Source organism: Prionailurus viverrinus, chromosome B2 (assembly GCF_022837055.1).
Source record: "Prionailurus viverrinus isolate Anna chromosome B2, UM_Priviv_1.0, whole genome shotgun sequence".
Classification (NCBI taxonomy): Eukaryota; Metazoa; Chordata; class Mammalia; order Carnivora; family Felidae; genus Prionailurus; species Prionailurus viverrinus.
This window is the reverse complement of record NC_062565.1, coordinates 99,682,570-99,699,254: the sequence shown is the minus strand read 5'-3', so window position 1 is coordinate 99,699,254 and position 16,685 is coordinate 99,682,570. Positions and strand designations below refer to the sequence as shown.

General features: G+C 38.7%; 2 protein-coding genes across 4 annotated transcripts in view; one reads left to right on the top strand and one right to left on the bottom strand.

The window, feature by feature from the left end:
• Positions 1-16,685, bottom strand: part of CDC40 (cell division cycle 40) — a 60,828-nt gene that overhangs the window by 9,620 nt on the left and 34,523 nt on the right. Inside the window, exons 6-12 of the mRNA XM_047858737.1 lie at positions 15,229-15,325; positions 13,552-13,691; positions 12,862-12,936; positions 11,009-11,054; positions 8,061-8,162; positions 6,994-7,109; positions 6,602-6,735 (exon numbers count right to left, since the gene is read on the bottom strand). Of these exons, the coding sequence (XP_047714693.1) occupies positions 6,602-6,735; positions 6,994-7,109; positions 8,061-8,162; positions 11,009-11,054; positions 12,862-12,936; positions 13,552-13,691; positions 15,229-15,325 (710 nt within the window). The remainder of the gene's footprint in view (positions 1-6,601; positions 6,736-6,993; positions 7,110-8,060; positions 8,163-11,008; positions 11,055-12,861; positions 12,937-13,551; positions 13,692-15,228; positions 15,326-16,685) is intronic.
• Positions 1-16,685, top strand: part of METTL24 (methyltransferase like 24) — a 172,766-nt gene that overhangs the window by 121,745 nt on the left and 34,336 nt on the right. The gene's annotated exons all lie outside the window — the stretch shown is intronic.

Here is a 16,685-nt window from a genome sequence, read left to right as displayed (position 1 = left end):
TATAAAACACTGATGAAAGAAACTGAAGATGACATAAATAAGTGGAAAGATACTCCAAGTTCATGGGTCTGAAGAATTAACATTGTTAAAATGTCCATAATACCCAAAGCAATCTACAGATCTGATTCAATATCTATCAAAATTCCCATGGCATTTTGACAGAATTAGAACAACAATCCTTAAATTTGTATGGAACCACAAAAGACTCCAAAGCAATCCTGAGAAAGAATAAAGCTGGAGGCATCAGGCTTCCTGATTTTAACCATATTACAAAGCTACAGTAATCAAAACAGTATGGTATTAGACATTTAAAGCAGAGATAATACCTATCCTTCTCAACCTGTTCCAAAAAATAGAAAGGGAAGGAAAACTTCCAGACTCATTCGATGAAGCCCGCATTACTTTGATTCCCAAACTAGACAGAAACCCAGCAAAAAAAAGAGAACTACAGGCCAATATCCCTGATGAGTACAGATGCAAAAATTCTCAATAAGATACTAGCAAATCGAATTCAACAGCATATAAAAAGAATTATTCACCATGATCAAGTGGGATTCATTCCTGGGCTGCAGGGCTGGTTCAACATTCACAAATAAATCAAGGTGATACATCACATTAATAACAGATAAGAACCATATGATCCTGTCAATCGATGCAGAAAAAGCATTTGACAAAATTCAGCATCCTTTCTTAATAAAAACCCTCGAGAAAGTTGGGATAGAAGGAACATACTTAAACATCATAAAAGCCATTTATGAAAAGCCCACAGCTAATATCATCCTCAATGGGGAAAACCTGAAAGCCTTCCCCCTGAGATCAGGAACATGACAGGGATGTCCACTCTCACCACTGTTGTTTAACATAGTGTTGGAAGTTCTAGCATTACCAATCAGACAACAAAAGGAAATCAAAGGCATTAAAATTGGCAAAGATGAAGTCAAGCTTTCACTTTTTGCAGATGACATATTATACATGGAAAACCTGACAGACTCCACCTGTCTGCTAGAACTGATACATGAATTCAGCAAAGTCGCAGGATACAAAATTAATGTACAGAAATCAGTTGCATTCTTACTAATAATGAAGCAACACAAAGACAAATAAAGAAACTGATCCCATTCACAACTGCACCAAGAATCATAAAATACCTACGAATAAACCTAACCAGAGATATAAAAGATCTGTATGCTAAAAACTATAGAAAGCTTATGAAGGAAATGGAAGAAGATATAAAGAAATGGGAAAAACATTCCGTGCTCATGGATTGGAAGAATAAATACTGTTAAAATGTCAATACTACCCAAAGCAATCTACACATTCAATGCAATCCCAATCAAAATTGCACCAGCATTCTTCTCAAACTAGAACAAGCAATCCTAAAATTTGAATTTTTTTTTTTAGCATTTATTTATTTTTGAGACAGAGAGAGACTGAGCATGAATGGGGGAGGGTCAGAGAGAGAGGGAGACACAGAATCCGAAACAGGCTCCAGGCTCTGAGCGGTCAGCACAGAGCCCGACGCGGGACTTGAACTCACGGACTGCGAGACCATGACCTGAGCCGGAGTCGGACGCTTAACCGACTGAGCCATCCAGGCGCCCCAAGCAATCCTAAAATTTGTATGGAACCACAAAAGACCCTGAATAGCCAAAGTAATATTGAAGAAGACCCAAGTGGGAGGCATCACAATCCCAGATTTTAGCCTCTACTACAAAGCTGTAATGATCAAGACAGCATGGTATTGGCACAAAAACAGACACACAGACCAATGGAATAGAAACCCCAGAATTGGACCCACAAAACTATGGCCAACTAATCTTTGGCAAAGCAGGAAAGAATATCCAATGGAAAAAGACAGTCTCTTTAACAAATGGTGCTGGGAGAATTGGACGGCAACATACAGAAGAATGAAACTAGACCACTTTCTTACACCATTCACAAAAATAAACTCAAAATGGATGAAGGACCTGAATGTGAGACAGGAAACCATCAAAACCCTAGAGGAGAAAGCAGGAAAAAACCTCTCTGACCTCAGCTGCAGCAATATCTTACCTGACACATCTCCAAAGGGAAGGGAATTAAAAGCAAAAATGAACTATTGGGACCTCATCAAGATAAAAACCTTCTGCACTGCAAAGGAAACAATCAACAAAACTAAAAGGCAACCAATGGAACGGGAAAAGATATTTGCAAATGACATATGGGACAAAGGGCTAATATTCAAAATCTATAAAGAACTCACCAAACTCCACACCCAAAAAACAAATAATCCAGTGAAAAAATAGGCAGAAGACACGAACAGACATTTCTCTAAAGAAGACATCCAGATGGCCAACAGGCACATGAAAAGATGCTCAACGTCACTCCTCATCAGGGAAATACAAATCAAACCACACTGAGATACCACCTCACGCCAGTCAGAGTGGCTGAAATGAACAAATCAGGAGACTATAGATGCTGGTGAGGATGTGGAGAAACGGGAACCCGCTTGCACTGTTGGTGGGAATGCAAACTGGTGCAGTCACTCTGGAAAACAGTTTGGAGGTTCCTCAAAAAATTAAAAATAGACGTACCCTATGACCCAGCCATAGCACTCCTAGGAATTTACCCAGGGGATACAGGAGTGCTGATGCATAGGGGCACTTGTACCCCAATGTTTATAGCAGCACTTTCAACAATAGCCAAATTATGGAAAGAGCCCGATTGATGAATGGATAAAGAAGGTGTGGTTTATATAAACAATGGAATACTACTTGGCAATGAGAAAGACTGAAATATGGCCTTTTGTAGCAATGTGGATGGAACTGGAGAGTGTTATGCTAAGTGAAATAAGTCATACAGAGACAGACAGATACCATTATGTTTTCACTCTTATGTGGATCCTGAGAAACTTAACAGAAGACCATGGGGAGGGGAAGGGGGAAAAAAAGTCAGAGAGGGAGGGACGCAAACCATAAGAGACCCTTAAAAACTGAGAATAAACTGAGGGTTGATGGGAGGTGGGAGGGAGGGGAAAGTGGGTGATGGGCATCGAGGAGGGCACCTGTTGGAATGAGCACCGGGTGTTGTATGGAAACCAACTTGACAATAAATTTCATAAAAAAAAAAAGATTACTTAAGTAAATTAAAAAAAAAAAAAACCTAAAGAAAAAAAGACTGAAAATCAACAATCTAAATGTGCAACTCAAAAATAGAGCAGAACAGAAAGCCCAGAAATAAATCCATGCATATATAATCAACTTATTTTTGACAAAGGAGCACAGAATATACAATGGAGAAGGTACAGTCTCTTCAATAAATGGTGTTGGGAAAACTTGATATTCACATGCAAAAAATGAAACAGGACCCCCTATCTTACACCACACACAAATTCAAGTCAAAATGTATTGACGATCTGAACATAAAACCTGAAACTCCTGGAAGAAAACACAGGAGAGAAGCTCCTGGATACTGGTCTTTGCAAATATTTTCTGGATTAGACTAACTTTAAGCAAGGCAACAAAAACAAAAATAAACAAGTGGGACTACCTCAAAGTAAAAAGCTTCTGTACAGCAAAGGGAAACCATCAACAAAATGCAAAGGCAACCTAAGGAATGGCAAAAAATATTTGCAAACCACATATCTGATAAGGGGCAATATCCAAAATATATAAGGAACTCACAATTATTATCAAAAATCCAAGTAACCCAGTTAAAACTTGGGCAAAGGACCTGAACAGACATACAAATGGCCAACAGGTACAGGAAAGTGCTCAACATCACTCATCATCAGGGAAATGCAAATCAAAACCATAATGAGATATCACCTTACATGTTGGGATGGCTATTATCAAAAAGACAGACAACAAATGCTGGTGGGATGTGGAGAAAAGGGAACCCTTGTGCACTGTTGGTGGAAATGTAAACGGGTGCGTATAGCTACTATGGAAAATAGCAAGGAGATTCCTCAAGAAATTTAAAATAGCATTACAACATGATTCATCAATACTACTTCTGGGTATATATCCAAAGGAAATGAAATCACTATCCTGAAGAGGTATTTGTACTTTCCTATTCAATGCAGCATTATTCACAATAGCCAAGGTAGGAAAGCAACCGAGGTGTGAAAGAATGGATAAAAAAAAAATGTGGTATTTACATATATAATGGAGTATTATTCAGCCTTTAAAAAGGGGAACGATGCCACTTGCAACAACATGGATGAACCTGGACAGCATTACGCTAAGTGAAATAGGCCAGACAAAGACAAATACTACATATTATCATTTATATGTGTAATCTTAAAAAAGAAAAAAAAAAAAAAGAAACAAGAGTCAAACTCTTACAGAAATAGAGTAGATCGGTGGCTGCCAGAGGGTTGGATCAGGATAGGGAACTGCATGAGGCTGGTAAAAGGGTACAGACTTTTAGTTGTAAGATGAATAGGGTCTGAAGATCTAATGTAGTACATGGTGATTATAGTTACTGTATTGTATAATTGAAATTTGTTAAGAGAGTAGATAGAACCTAAGTGTTCTTACCAAACAAAAAAGGTAAATATTAAAATACTGTAAAGTGGTAGATGGGCTAACTTGGTAGGAATCCTTTCACAAGGTATACATATATCAAATCGTTATGTTATAAACTTTAAATATATTACAATTTTATTTGTCAATTCTATCTTAATAGAGCTGGAGAAAAAAACCCTTAAGCTTTGGAATAAGTTTAATACAGGTTTGAATTCTGGCCTTTCGTGTGTCATGGAACCTGGGGTAAATTACTTAACCTATACTAGTTTCCTCATCTATAAAAACAGGGATAGCAAATATATCTATTCCAGAAAACTACTTTGCACATGAAATGAAAGAGCTCACACAAAATGCTTGGGATGCTTGGCACACAGAAAGGTCTCAATAGATGCAGCGTCATTAATCACTATGACAGTAACGACTCCCTTAGATACTCAGTGCATACGGCATGCCAGGCACTGTGCTGGCACTGGGGACACACCGTGAGCACGGCTGACACAGGTCTCTCTCGGTCGGGAACTTGTCAGGGAAGAGGAACAAATACGCAAGCACTGAAAAGCGGCGGGAAGCAAAACATTATGTGGGGTCACAGATGGGAGGCACTTATGCTCGTGTGAGGATTGGTGAGGAAGGCTCCACTAGCAAATGGGGATTAAACTGAAGTAAGTCTAAGGATGTCATCATTTATAATGAAACAGTAGTAGGACTCTTAGGAGCATTTCTTCAGCTCTGAGAAGGGAAAACAAGAAACATGCTGAGCTCACCCCTTAATGTAATCAAAATATGTGCTGACCAATGCTGTCATTTAGAAAACACACACAAGTGTTCTTAGAGCCCTGTAACTGGTGCATCATTTAAATATTTACCCATTTCTTTTATACCATCCACGTTTTAAAACAAAGCTGAAATACTATCTGAAGATAGAAACATCTGAAAGTTTAAGTATAATCGAACTGTCAGATTCTGTGCGTGTAACATCACTTCCACAGAAAGATCTTAGTTATAAGAGGGTCTCAAAGCATGTACTTTAAGGATGACATAAAAACTATACATAAAGTATAAAGTCAGCTCCCCATGAAATGGGGGTGATTTGAAGGGGTGTACTGGTGGTGAGTGTGGGAGAAATTGCAGTTAAATTACATGAAACCTTCAATTACTCAAATTTCCCTGACAGTGGCTAGGGACCTGCTCAGCTCCCCAAAGGGACTCCGTTTTCAGTTTCAGGAGGAAACTACTGGCTGAGTTCAGGGCTTCCCACTTCTTAAAGCAGAACAACTTCTGTGGTGAGAAGTCACATTTTCTAGTCCCTGTAAGGCCATAACCACGGTTAAGCTGTGCTTCCTAACTGACTATAAAAACAACCTGGGCTCCATCCAAACATTCATTTTAACAAAAAGATTATTACGCATTTCTTTGTAAGGAAATTATAAAACATGACCTATGATACTGAGTGAAACTAGCGTTTCTAAACTTGACTTTAGAAAAGTGTTTTGGTTTTTTGGTTTTTTTTTTTTTCCCTTCTCTGGGAAAGCAAAATTAACCAATATATTCTCCAAATAAAACATCTGTTTTCTCCCAGTATGGGCTATGAATAGCAGGACACGATGGGTGATGACACGGGGCAATTTTCTGTACTGAATAGTCATAATACAGACATTTAAAAAATCAACATATTTTAAAATATTTTCTTTGGGTTGGCTCTGAGGCCAGGATCTAATGCTCAATCCCAGCCGTGAACAATACAGTGTATACATTTGTGGGCCCTATGTGTCATCGGTCATTTTGCAAAGCACCTAACGAATGTAAGTCAAAACAATATAAACTTGTCGGCAATACAAGAAAAATGACTCCAAACATATAGCCTTTGGTTAGACTGTCCCAAGACTATCAAAGGTAGCAGGTCTAAATTTTTATGTCCATATTCTGGATACTTAAATATTTACAACAGTTTGGTTGGCAAGCCAGAGATCACAGTTGTGAAAATCTTCAAATGGTTGCATAGTATGTACGAAGGCTGGTCTTTCTTTGGCTACAGATTTTTAAACTGCTTGCTATTTATATATGAATCAGATTTTCTACCAACAGAAACTCACCATTCCCAAACTCGGAGGCTCTTATCGTCAGATGTGCTCACAAATCTCCTGTTCTCATCAACAAAAACAATGGTGTTGACGGCTCCCAAATGCCGGTCATACTCCTGCACAATTTCTCCACTTCGAATGTCCCACTGTACATCAAACAAGACAAGAGGTAAACACAGAAGTGGAGCAGATTTATGAAAATAAAGAGATATCAGACCCATGGAAAGTGAAGAAGAAAAAAATCTCTAACATAATGTTTTTTACGACCGACTGTTTTCTACTAAAAATAGCCCATTAGCAGTCCCTAAGAGCAGCAAGCGTTAAACAAGTTAATATTCTTTATTCCATCCCCTAATACAACATAAGCTGTAGAAATCTTACTAAAATACTGTGAAAAGACTTACCTGCACAATCTTCTTATCAGACATGCCAGCTACAAAGAGATTTTGCTTATCTTCATCAGGATTAAATTTGACACAATAGGGCACTTTTCGGTTTGTAAACCTTGATATGCACTGTCCTAAAACCAAAGACTCAAGTTAAGGTAGGTAAAACAAACCCTGGGATTAAAATCTAGAGATCATCTGCTTAATAAATTTTGGGGAAGGGCAGCCTGCTTGTTCTTTACTATAAACTACACTGTTCCTTTTCACAGATTCTTAATGATTAAAAATAAATTTTTCAAAAGTGAATCATCAATTGCAGAATAGATAAAATGATTATGATGTGTAGCCGGAGTTGAGAGCCACTGTGGGTTAAGAGTATGGGCTTTGGCATTAGACCTTGGCTGAAACCAGTTCGGCCATTTACTAGCTGTGTGACTCTGGAAAAGTTACCTCTTTAAGCTTCAGTTTCTTCGTCTATAGGAATGATAAGAATAATTATAGGGATATTTTAAGAATTGAATGCAATACTGGGTGTAAGTGCACAGCACAATGCCTGGTAAACAGTGTTCAATAAATATGAGCTATTACCTTTCCCCTTAAAACTCAGTAAGACAAAAGATGGTTATACAAAACCATACTGGCCACAACGTACTGATGCAATTAATGTTTGTGAATATATAAAACCAACTCGCCTATGGGCCTGTAAACTGACTTATCTTAATGTGGGCAATCAAATTTAATGTTGTTCATCAGACATTTATTGTGCTTCCATTATGTGCAATGCCGTGTGCTACGTGATGGAAGAGAACAAAAAGATCAATTAAATAGTCTATGGAAGATTTCAGATTTGCTTGTCTATCAGCACGTTTGCTTTATAAATTGTATTTGATGGAAACAAAGTTTCATAGTAAAAAAGCTACTTACGTAGCTGAGTTTCAACTCTACATTTTATGATATTAGCTGATGGTGGTATGAGAATCAGCAGTTACAGATGGCATCATCTGCCACAGAAGACCACTCACACTATTTCATTTATCAATGCTAATTTCTAAGATAAATATGGATTAGTATCAGTGAGCTCTTACCTGTCTCAGTGTCCCAGAGCTTAAGATACCTGTCATAAGCTGCACTGAGGAACTGTGTTCCTGCAGTATTAAAGCAGATGTCCCTAACAGCTTTACTGTGACCTAAAGGTGGAGACAATAAAAACAGAGGTGAGGTGAAATATCTCTTAAAACACAAGCACTGTTAAGAGAAATAGCATTCTCAAGCCACACTGTGAGTCAAAATCTCTGGAATCCTATTCCCTGACTTACTGACTCAGAGTTCAGTTAGGTGTGGGCTTGGGAACGTAGGAGGTTTTTTTATTTCCCCTTCAAAAAGCTCCCTAGGTGTTTCTGAGGCATAACATTTAGGTAAGAACCAAGAGACAAGGGGTAAGGGGTAACTTTTTTTTTTTTTTTTGAAGTTGGTCATAGCAATCTTTTAATATGTAATACACATAACTGATGACTAAGCAGTCAAGAATTTAAGGAAACATAACAGGCCAATTATTGCCAACGAAAAAGAAGGGACTAGTGACATGTCGGAGGTTCACTCTCCAGATTACTCACTAAGTGAAACAAAGTGACCTAACCCTCAAGTTCATGGAATCACAGCCCTTCTTCAGTAGCTGTGGATTTCTGTGATCACATTACCAAGTTTCACAGAAGTGAATTCAGAATCTCTGAGACTAATAAACCTTTTTGAAACAAATATCAATTTCTATTTTAAGATAGCATTTTGACAATATATTAATTTTAAAGTGCTTTGCTTGGAAATCAATCCTGCCAGGCCAGTCAACTCTTCTGAAAGTTACAGAGACAAATAAAATGTGGCTAAATGAAAGCAGAAACTTTCCTATTCTTTACCACCCCATCATGACCAAGACTGACAAGTACAATTGTGCAAAATGTGCACTGCACAAATTGTCAACCACACACAGCAGCCCTGAACCAGCACCACCAGTGAACTAGTCAGGCAATGTGCTACAGTAATTAGGCATTCTTTTCTACAGCAAGAGTCCCATCTTCCGAAAGCAGGTAATTTTCAGTTTTCCACTGAAAAACTGCCAGGGAGCGGTGGGGAGACAGATGGGGACCAAATCCACTAAATGTACAGGAGGCATTTTGTTCCCCCATACGCTGCTGAGAGCCTTCCCACAAGTCCTCCTATAGGCACCTTGGGCAGTATTTATTTGTGGGGTGAGGCCCTAAAATCATAACAAAGCCTGCAGAACGGACTCCCACTTGAATCTAAAAACAGAGCCACTACGATTTACACAAATAATGTCTCGATGATGTACAGTAAAATCTGGAAACATAACCAGCCTTCATATGAAATCTGCCCAAGACTGTAAACTATTCTCTGCCAGAAAGGTTTGCCACGAAGCTGTTTGCTTTTTGGCCTTGTTTTTTCCTTCAAGGAGTTCACTCAATCTTATCCTTTTGTATGCTGTAGCTGTCAATTCCTAACTTCTCTTCAAAGCTCAACATCTGGCCATCTAATTGCTTACTGGATATTCTCATCTCCATATCCCAAAGGCAGCTCAAACTTAACAAGTGATACCTCATCATCCTCTTCTGTTCCCTCTCTTGGCGAATGGCACCACCATTCACCCAGCCAGCTGGGAGTCACCCTAGACTCCTGATGCACTCTTATCACTTACATCCGCTAAGTCCTGCTGATTTTTAACTCTTGATTGTTTTTCCTCTCTATGCACCGCTTTAGTCCAGACTCTTAGCATTTCTAATCTAGACCGATGAAATAACCCTGTAATTCATTTCCCTGCCAGCGGGCCTGCCCCACCAAAACATCTTCCATACTGTCACTGTGATCTCTATAAACTTCTAATCTAATTAAGCTAATTTCCTGCAAAAGCCATTTAATGGATGGCTTTCCAAGGTCCTCTGGATAGATTCTACACTCCTTATTTTTTTTAATTTTTAAAAAATTTAGTTTATTTATTTTTGAGAGACAGAGAGAGCACGAGAGTGTGAGTGTGGGCGTACATGTGGGGGAGGGGCAGAAAGAGAGAGGGAGACACAGAATCCAAAACAGGCTCCAGGCTCTGCGCTGTCAGCACAGAGCCCAATGTGGGGCTCGAACTCACAAATCGTGAGATCACGACCTGAGCCGAAGTCGGACGCTTAACTGAGCCACCCAGGCACCCGATTCTGCTCTCCCTACTAAGGGCATGTAAGGTCCTCCATGCCTTGCCTCTTGTTATACTGCTTTCTCTGCTTGTCATCTCTCACCATATTCCATACCCTGGCAATTCCGAAATATACCTGGCTGCCCCAAAACAGCATGCTTTCTCAAACCACTTTGGTTTTCTTGTCAGTTCCCTTTTTTGTCTGTTTGGGAGGACTTAGTCCCTCTTCAAGACTCAGCTCAAGTTTTTGAAGACTTTCCTTCATTATTGGTACAATAAAATTACTGTCAATGATGTTATCTTAGTTTAAAAAAGTCTTTCCGGGGTGCCTGGGTGGCGCAGTCGGTTAAGCGTCCGACTTCAGCCAGGTCACGATCTCGCGGTCCGTGAGTTCGAGCCCCGCGTCGGGCTCTGGGCTGATGGCTCAGAGCCTGGAGCCTGTTTCCGATTCTGTGTCTCCCTCTCTCTCTGCCCCTCCCCCGTTCATGCTCTGTCTCTCTCTGTCCCAAAAATAAATAAATGTCAAAAAAAAAAAAAAAATTTTTAAAAAGTCTTTCCAAACAGGGGCTCCTGGGTGGCTCAGTCGGTTAAGCGTCCGACTTTGGCTCAGTTCATGATCTTGTGGTTCCTGGGTTCAAGCCCTGTGTCGGGCTCTGTGCTGACAGCCTGGATCCTGGAGCCTGCTTCAGATTCTGTGTCTCCTGTCTCCCTCTCTCTCTGCCCCTCCCCTACTCATGCTGTCTCTCTCTCTCTCTCTCTCTCTCTCTTAAAAATAAATAAACATTAAAAAAAAAAAGTCTTTCCAAACAGATTTATAGCCAGAGATAAAAGAAGTATTACCAATAAATGTTCGTAGACAGCGCCTGTCTCCATAAACCTCCCATAGCTGGGGGAAAAAAACACAGAAATTAAATTTAATAGAAGACTTGGGTAAAATGACAAGTTTCAATCAATAACAACAGTCGTATGCTGGCTATGTGTGTGCATATATGTGTGTACAGGGGATTTAACCAAAGGCATTATATTTAAGGGAACATGTTGCTTAGAGCTGTTAGTCTATGTTGCAACATTTGAACCATACACACACACACACACACAAATTTGAAATCTGACACTGAAAGATACACCAAAATATCAAGAGAACATAGATGGAGCTAATAAAAGTGACTTTCATTTCTTGTTCTTTTCTGTATTTGATATATTTTCTATGATGAAAACTTTTATGTAATATTATGAGCTACTTCTGGAAGAATTAAATACTATTAAAAACTGCCATGTTTATAACATTTTGGTCCTTACGAAATGTATTTCATTTTTTGGGAACTTACTGAAGCCACAAAATATTATAGAAGCTATATGGAAATGATGATCTAGACTATAATAGGCTAATAATTCTCATCACATCTAAAGTGAATTAATACAATAGCTTCAAAACTACCTTTATTCTTGCCTACCTCAAATCAAACCGTTGGTAATGTTACTAGTGTTCTAAAACAAGCACTTCCTGGCCACCCAGTGCCAACAGCATAAAGTCTCAGTTCCCACAGCATACCAGGCAAAGGACTTCCAGGACCTACCTGGTCCTTGGCCTATGACTGTTGCCACTCTGTATCTCTCAGATTCGAGACTCCAGAAACCACAAACTTACAGTGTTCAGCACACGCCATGCCTATGCATCCTATTCACTCTTTTTGGACCTGCTCCACTCCCTACACTCCCTCCCCCCCATCCCCTTTACTTAGTTACCCTCCTGCTGAAGTGTGCTTCCTCTTTGAAAACAGAGCACCTTATGCCAGGTTCTATAAGTATCATTTACATCATAAAGAAATGATCACCCTAAGGGCAGGGAGAGGGTCTTTTTAAAACTTTTTTATTTTAATTTTTTTTAACGTTTATTTATTTTTGAGACAGAGAGAGACAGAGCATGAACAGGGGAGGGGCAGAGAGAGAGGGAGACACAGAATCTGAAACAGGCTCCAGGCTCTGAGCTGTCAGCACAGAGCCCGACGCGGGGCTCGAACTCACGGACTGAACTCACGGACCGTGAGATCATGACCTGAGCCGAAGTCAGACGCTTAACCGACCAAGCCACCCAGGCGCCCCCAGACTTTAGTTTTAAAAAGGCTTCTCCCATGTTCAAGTTGATATGCTCTGGCAACTGAGCTTTTTCCCCACATACTCTATAGCGGAAACTTAACCTTAAAGTGGAGCTTCCCAAGACTGTACAACCTGAGAGAAGAGGCTGGGAGCAGTTCTGCTACTTGGTGTCTACTTGCATTTATAAGAAAAAGGATGAATTATGTTACCTACTTTTTGAAATGGGATTTCTATCATGTGTCCTCTCTACCTCATAAGGTTCTGAGGAACAAATGAACTCATATTTGTTATGTATCCAAAGCCTCTATAAAAATACATTATTAGTGATTAAATATTTATATATCTAAAGCCAAAGTGATTGATTACATCCTAATCAGTTATCTAAGCTTACAAATGAGCCTAGACAGTTGGACCACAGAGCCATATTTGAATCAACATGTTTGGAAGCAATTCATAAATGGCTGCATTCACGGGGCCTAAGAGAAAATAATTAGCCTCTAGTTGTCTAACAAACCCAAATTTATTTATAATTAACCAAATAGACTTAACCAAAGCACTAGCATTGCAGCACTCCTACTCTGTTACTGAAAACTCACCTTAATTTTACAGTCCATGGAACAAGACAGCAATAAATGGCCAGAGAGAGGAAACAATCTGACAGCACTGACACCCTATAAAAAGGTATTACAGTTATCAATCAGAAGGAGTCTAATGTCCGCTAAAGTGAAACAAGGAAAGTATGATATATTTTTAAGCAACCTAATTTACTGTTTTTCTTAATTCCAAAAATCATGCCCCAGAATAACCTTTGTTAGTAGTCCAAGAGCAGCCCTTATTGACACTAAGCTTTTGAAGATTTGTTTTTTGACCTTTAATACTGACTTGCTCACCCCAGGGAATTCTTAGTCAATCAAGTTGCTAATGCTCTCTCTCCTCTTCCTGCTTTTATTCGGTTCCTTCGCTCTTTGCTAGGAGCTGGAAAATTATCAGTCGGAATAGTGCAGATGACAAAGAATATCAACATCAAAAGTTTCAAGTATCTTGTCTCTGCATCAGTTTAAATATTATCATGGTTTATAAACCAGAAACCATCTAATCTTCTCTTAAGCATGATAATCCCAAGAGCTAAGGCAACATTACTGAGGTCTTAGTGCCACTACCAACCCATTATTCACTGCTGTGGTTGGGCAGGAATATGTGGGGAAAGGCTTGGGTTACCCCTAAGGGGATAGGACACCAATTATGAATGTGATGTCATGGCCAATCCATATGACCACTTTGCTTACCTTCGTATGTCCAGACCACACATGAATTTGTTTCTTGGGAAGATAACACTTCTCAGGTGGCACAGTGGACCGCAGATTAACACCAACATCCTGAGGTATGTGAAGATAGGATCTGCCTTGGTAGTCATACATTTCTTTAACTGAAATAAGAAAACAAAGGAAAGCAGTGAACAAATATAAGCTACAGTCATAAAATCTATATCCTTAAATGATAACTTTTTTAAAAAAATTTTTTAAATGTTTTTTTATTTATTTTTGAGACAGAGAGAGACAGAGCATGAGCAGGGGAGGGGCAGAGAGAGAGGGAGACACAGAATCGGAAGCAGGCTCCAGGCTCTGAGCTGTCAGCACAGAGCCCAACGTGGGGCTCGAACTCACAGACTGTGAAATCATGACGTGAACTGAAGTCGGACGCCCAGCCGACTGAGCCACCCAGGCGCCCCTGGTAACATTTTATTCATAGGGATATTGTTCCCTGTTAAGGTTTAGGTACTAACATTCTGATGAAGTTAAGACCAAGAGTCAGCTAAAATTTAGTTCTTGAAGTCACTGATATTGTTTACAATTAGAGGTAATACTTTGGAATTTCTAAATACCCAGAGACTATTAGACCTTTAAATAAGATCTATACTTTTACTTAGTTACACATTTTAATGATATAAAAAAGACTTCACTGCAGCATAATTACAGCGAGGGAAGAAAAGATAATACTTGAGCCTTGTGAGTCACTGGCAAAGACTCAGAAGCAAACCAGGATAAAAAAAGAAGTTAAAAATATCAACTACCCTTTTTCCCTGTTTTCCTCTTTTATGCCCTTCCAGGTTCCTATTCCATTCTCTTCTCCACTTTCAACATAAAGTTTACAGTGAAGTCACTGGTGGCACTTAAATGGCATAGTATATATAAAACATTTAGCGGCATGCCTGGCACAGAATAGTCCTCAATAGATGTGGGCTGTTACATTTATTATGGCTGCAAGCATCACAGTACTCAACAGACTCCTTGGAGAGAAAATTCCAGAAAACTGGAGTTTGAGAAATCGAATATGGCCTCATCAAACCTAAATATTTGATATGTGATCAATATTAGAATAACCAATACATCAGTACTAAATTATTCCTTACAGTTTGCTAATCACTACATAATTTTCCAAAGGTAACTAATTATTAATGAACCAGGTACATTTGAGAATACTTATAATTCATTTTGGACTATATTTCCTGATGTAAAGGAAATAGGCATTTCCTTCCACATATCAAAATTAGTATAAGAATTTTAATCTCCAGTCTATTCACATGAAAAAAAAAGTTTTTCTTTTAAATATCTGGCTTGGGTTAAAAACAAAAAGTTAAAATGACTGCAGAAAGAGTCTGTTCTGAGGAAACAATAGATCGTGGACAATTCAGACCTCTTCTTTATCTGCCATTTTTAAAAATTCACTAGCACTTCGAAGAATCATCTGTGGCAATCATTAATCATGCTATTTTCTCTCCTTTATTAGAATACAGAAGAGTCTGGTATAATTTCTTTGAGATGCGAACAGTCAAATACAATTATTCTTAATACAGTGAAGCACAGCAGCTGATTAATAAGGGCAATTGATACTATATGAACAGAGAACAGAGTAGATATCTGAAAGTTTATCATAAAAATGAAGAAGCATAAAAAATATATTACCATGTAAGATTGTCTTCTCCTCCCCAGGTTTCTCTTCTTCCTGTTTGCCTTTTTTCTGCCTCTTGGCCGTGATTTCATCTAATTCTTTTTGTTCTTCCTAAGGAAATTAAGAAGTGAACTTTAAAATGGATCTTTTAGAACCCCACCTTGCCCAAGGCTGATTATAAATACTTTATGATGAGGTCCACTTTTTGGTGAAGCAATAGCTATAAGTATGTCTCTCAGATAACAATCTCAACTCTTTGACGGATTACAAAATGACATTAACAAATAAAAGGTACTAGTTGATACTTTTAAAATCATTTTATACAAAACCCATCCTTCTGGAACACCTAGAAGCAAATTTAATGTGTTATGCTAATTATGTAAGTGAAAAGACAAAGCAATTAGAAAATCTACTACTGTAAAGGAAACTCCGTTTTAGGACATAATGTTGTTCTCCAGTAATGACAGCTTTTACTAAGCCATAAGCATATAAGCAATGACTACAGATCTGTGACAACTTTTATGGGAGGAGCAGTGGAAGGAAGGTGGGGTAGTAATAAGTCCCTATCTATAATAACAAAGAAGTCAACAGATGATGTCTAATGTAAATAAAAAGCAGCATATGTATATAATTGAGATACATAGATGAAAGATACAGCTAGAACATAAGCTTCATGAGGACAGGATTTTCTTGATCTTGTCCACTGCTATATCCCTAAAACCTACAAGAGTCACTGGCCCATACAGACAGTAGGATTAGGAGGGGGGAAGGGGCAGATAGGGGTCTATAGTTTTATTTTATAAACTTCATGGTATTATTTTAAAATATAGATAATTATTAAAATTTTTAAATATGTTAATAAATAAAACCCATCATCAATCCTAAAATCATAGAAAGGCTAATTTAGTATTCTAGATACTCACTATCTGAATATCTAGTATCTAGATATCTAATATCTAGACATTCACTATCTGAATATCTAGTATCAGAAAACACCTACCACAATAGTTTAACAGCATTATCAACTTTTATTAAATTTTAACTTTTCTTAAAAATTGTTCAATATTGTATTTTAATTAAAAATATGGAAGAAAATCAGAGTGCCCAGGTGGCTCAGCTGGTTAGGTGTCCGACTTCGGCTCGGGTCATGATCTCACAGCTCATTATTTCAAGCCCCGTGTCGGGCTCTATGCTGACAGCTCGGAGCCTGGAGCCTGCAGCCTGGAGCCTGCTTCGGATTCTGTGTCTCCCTCTCTCTCTGCCCCTTCCCTGCTCATGCGCTGTCTCTCTCTCAACAAAAATGAAATAAAATAAAAAACCAAAAAGGTATTTAAAAAAATACGGAAGAAAATAAATCAGAAAAAGGATAAATAAAAATATTCCCAGGGCACCTGGGTGGCTCAGTCGGTTGAGCGTCTGAGTCTTGATCTCAGCTCACTTCATGATCTCAGAGTTTGTGGAATCGAGCCCC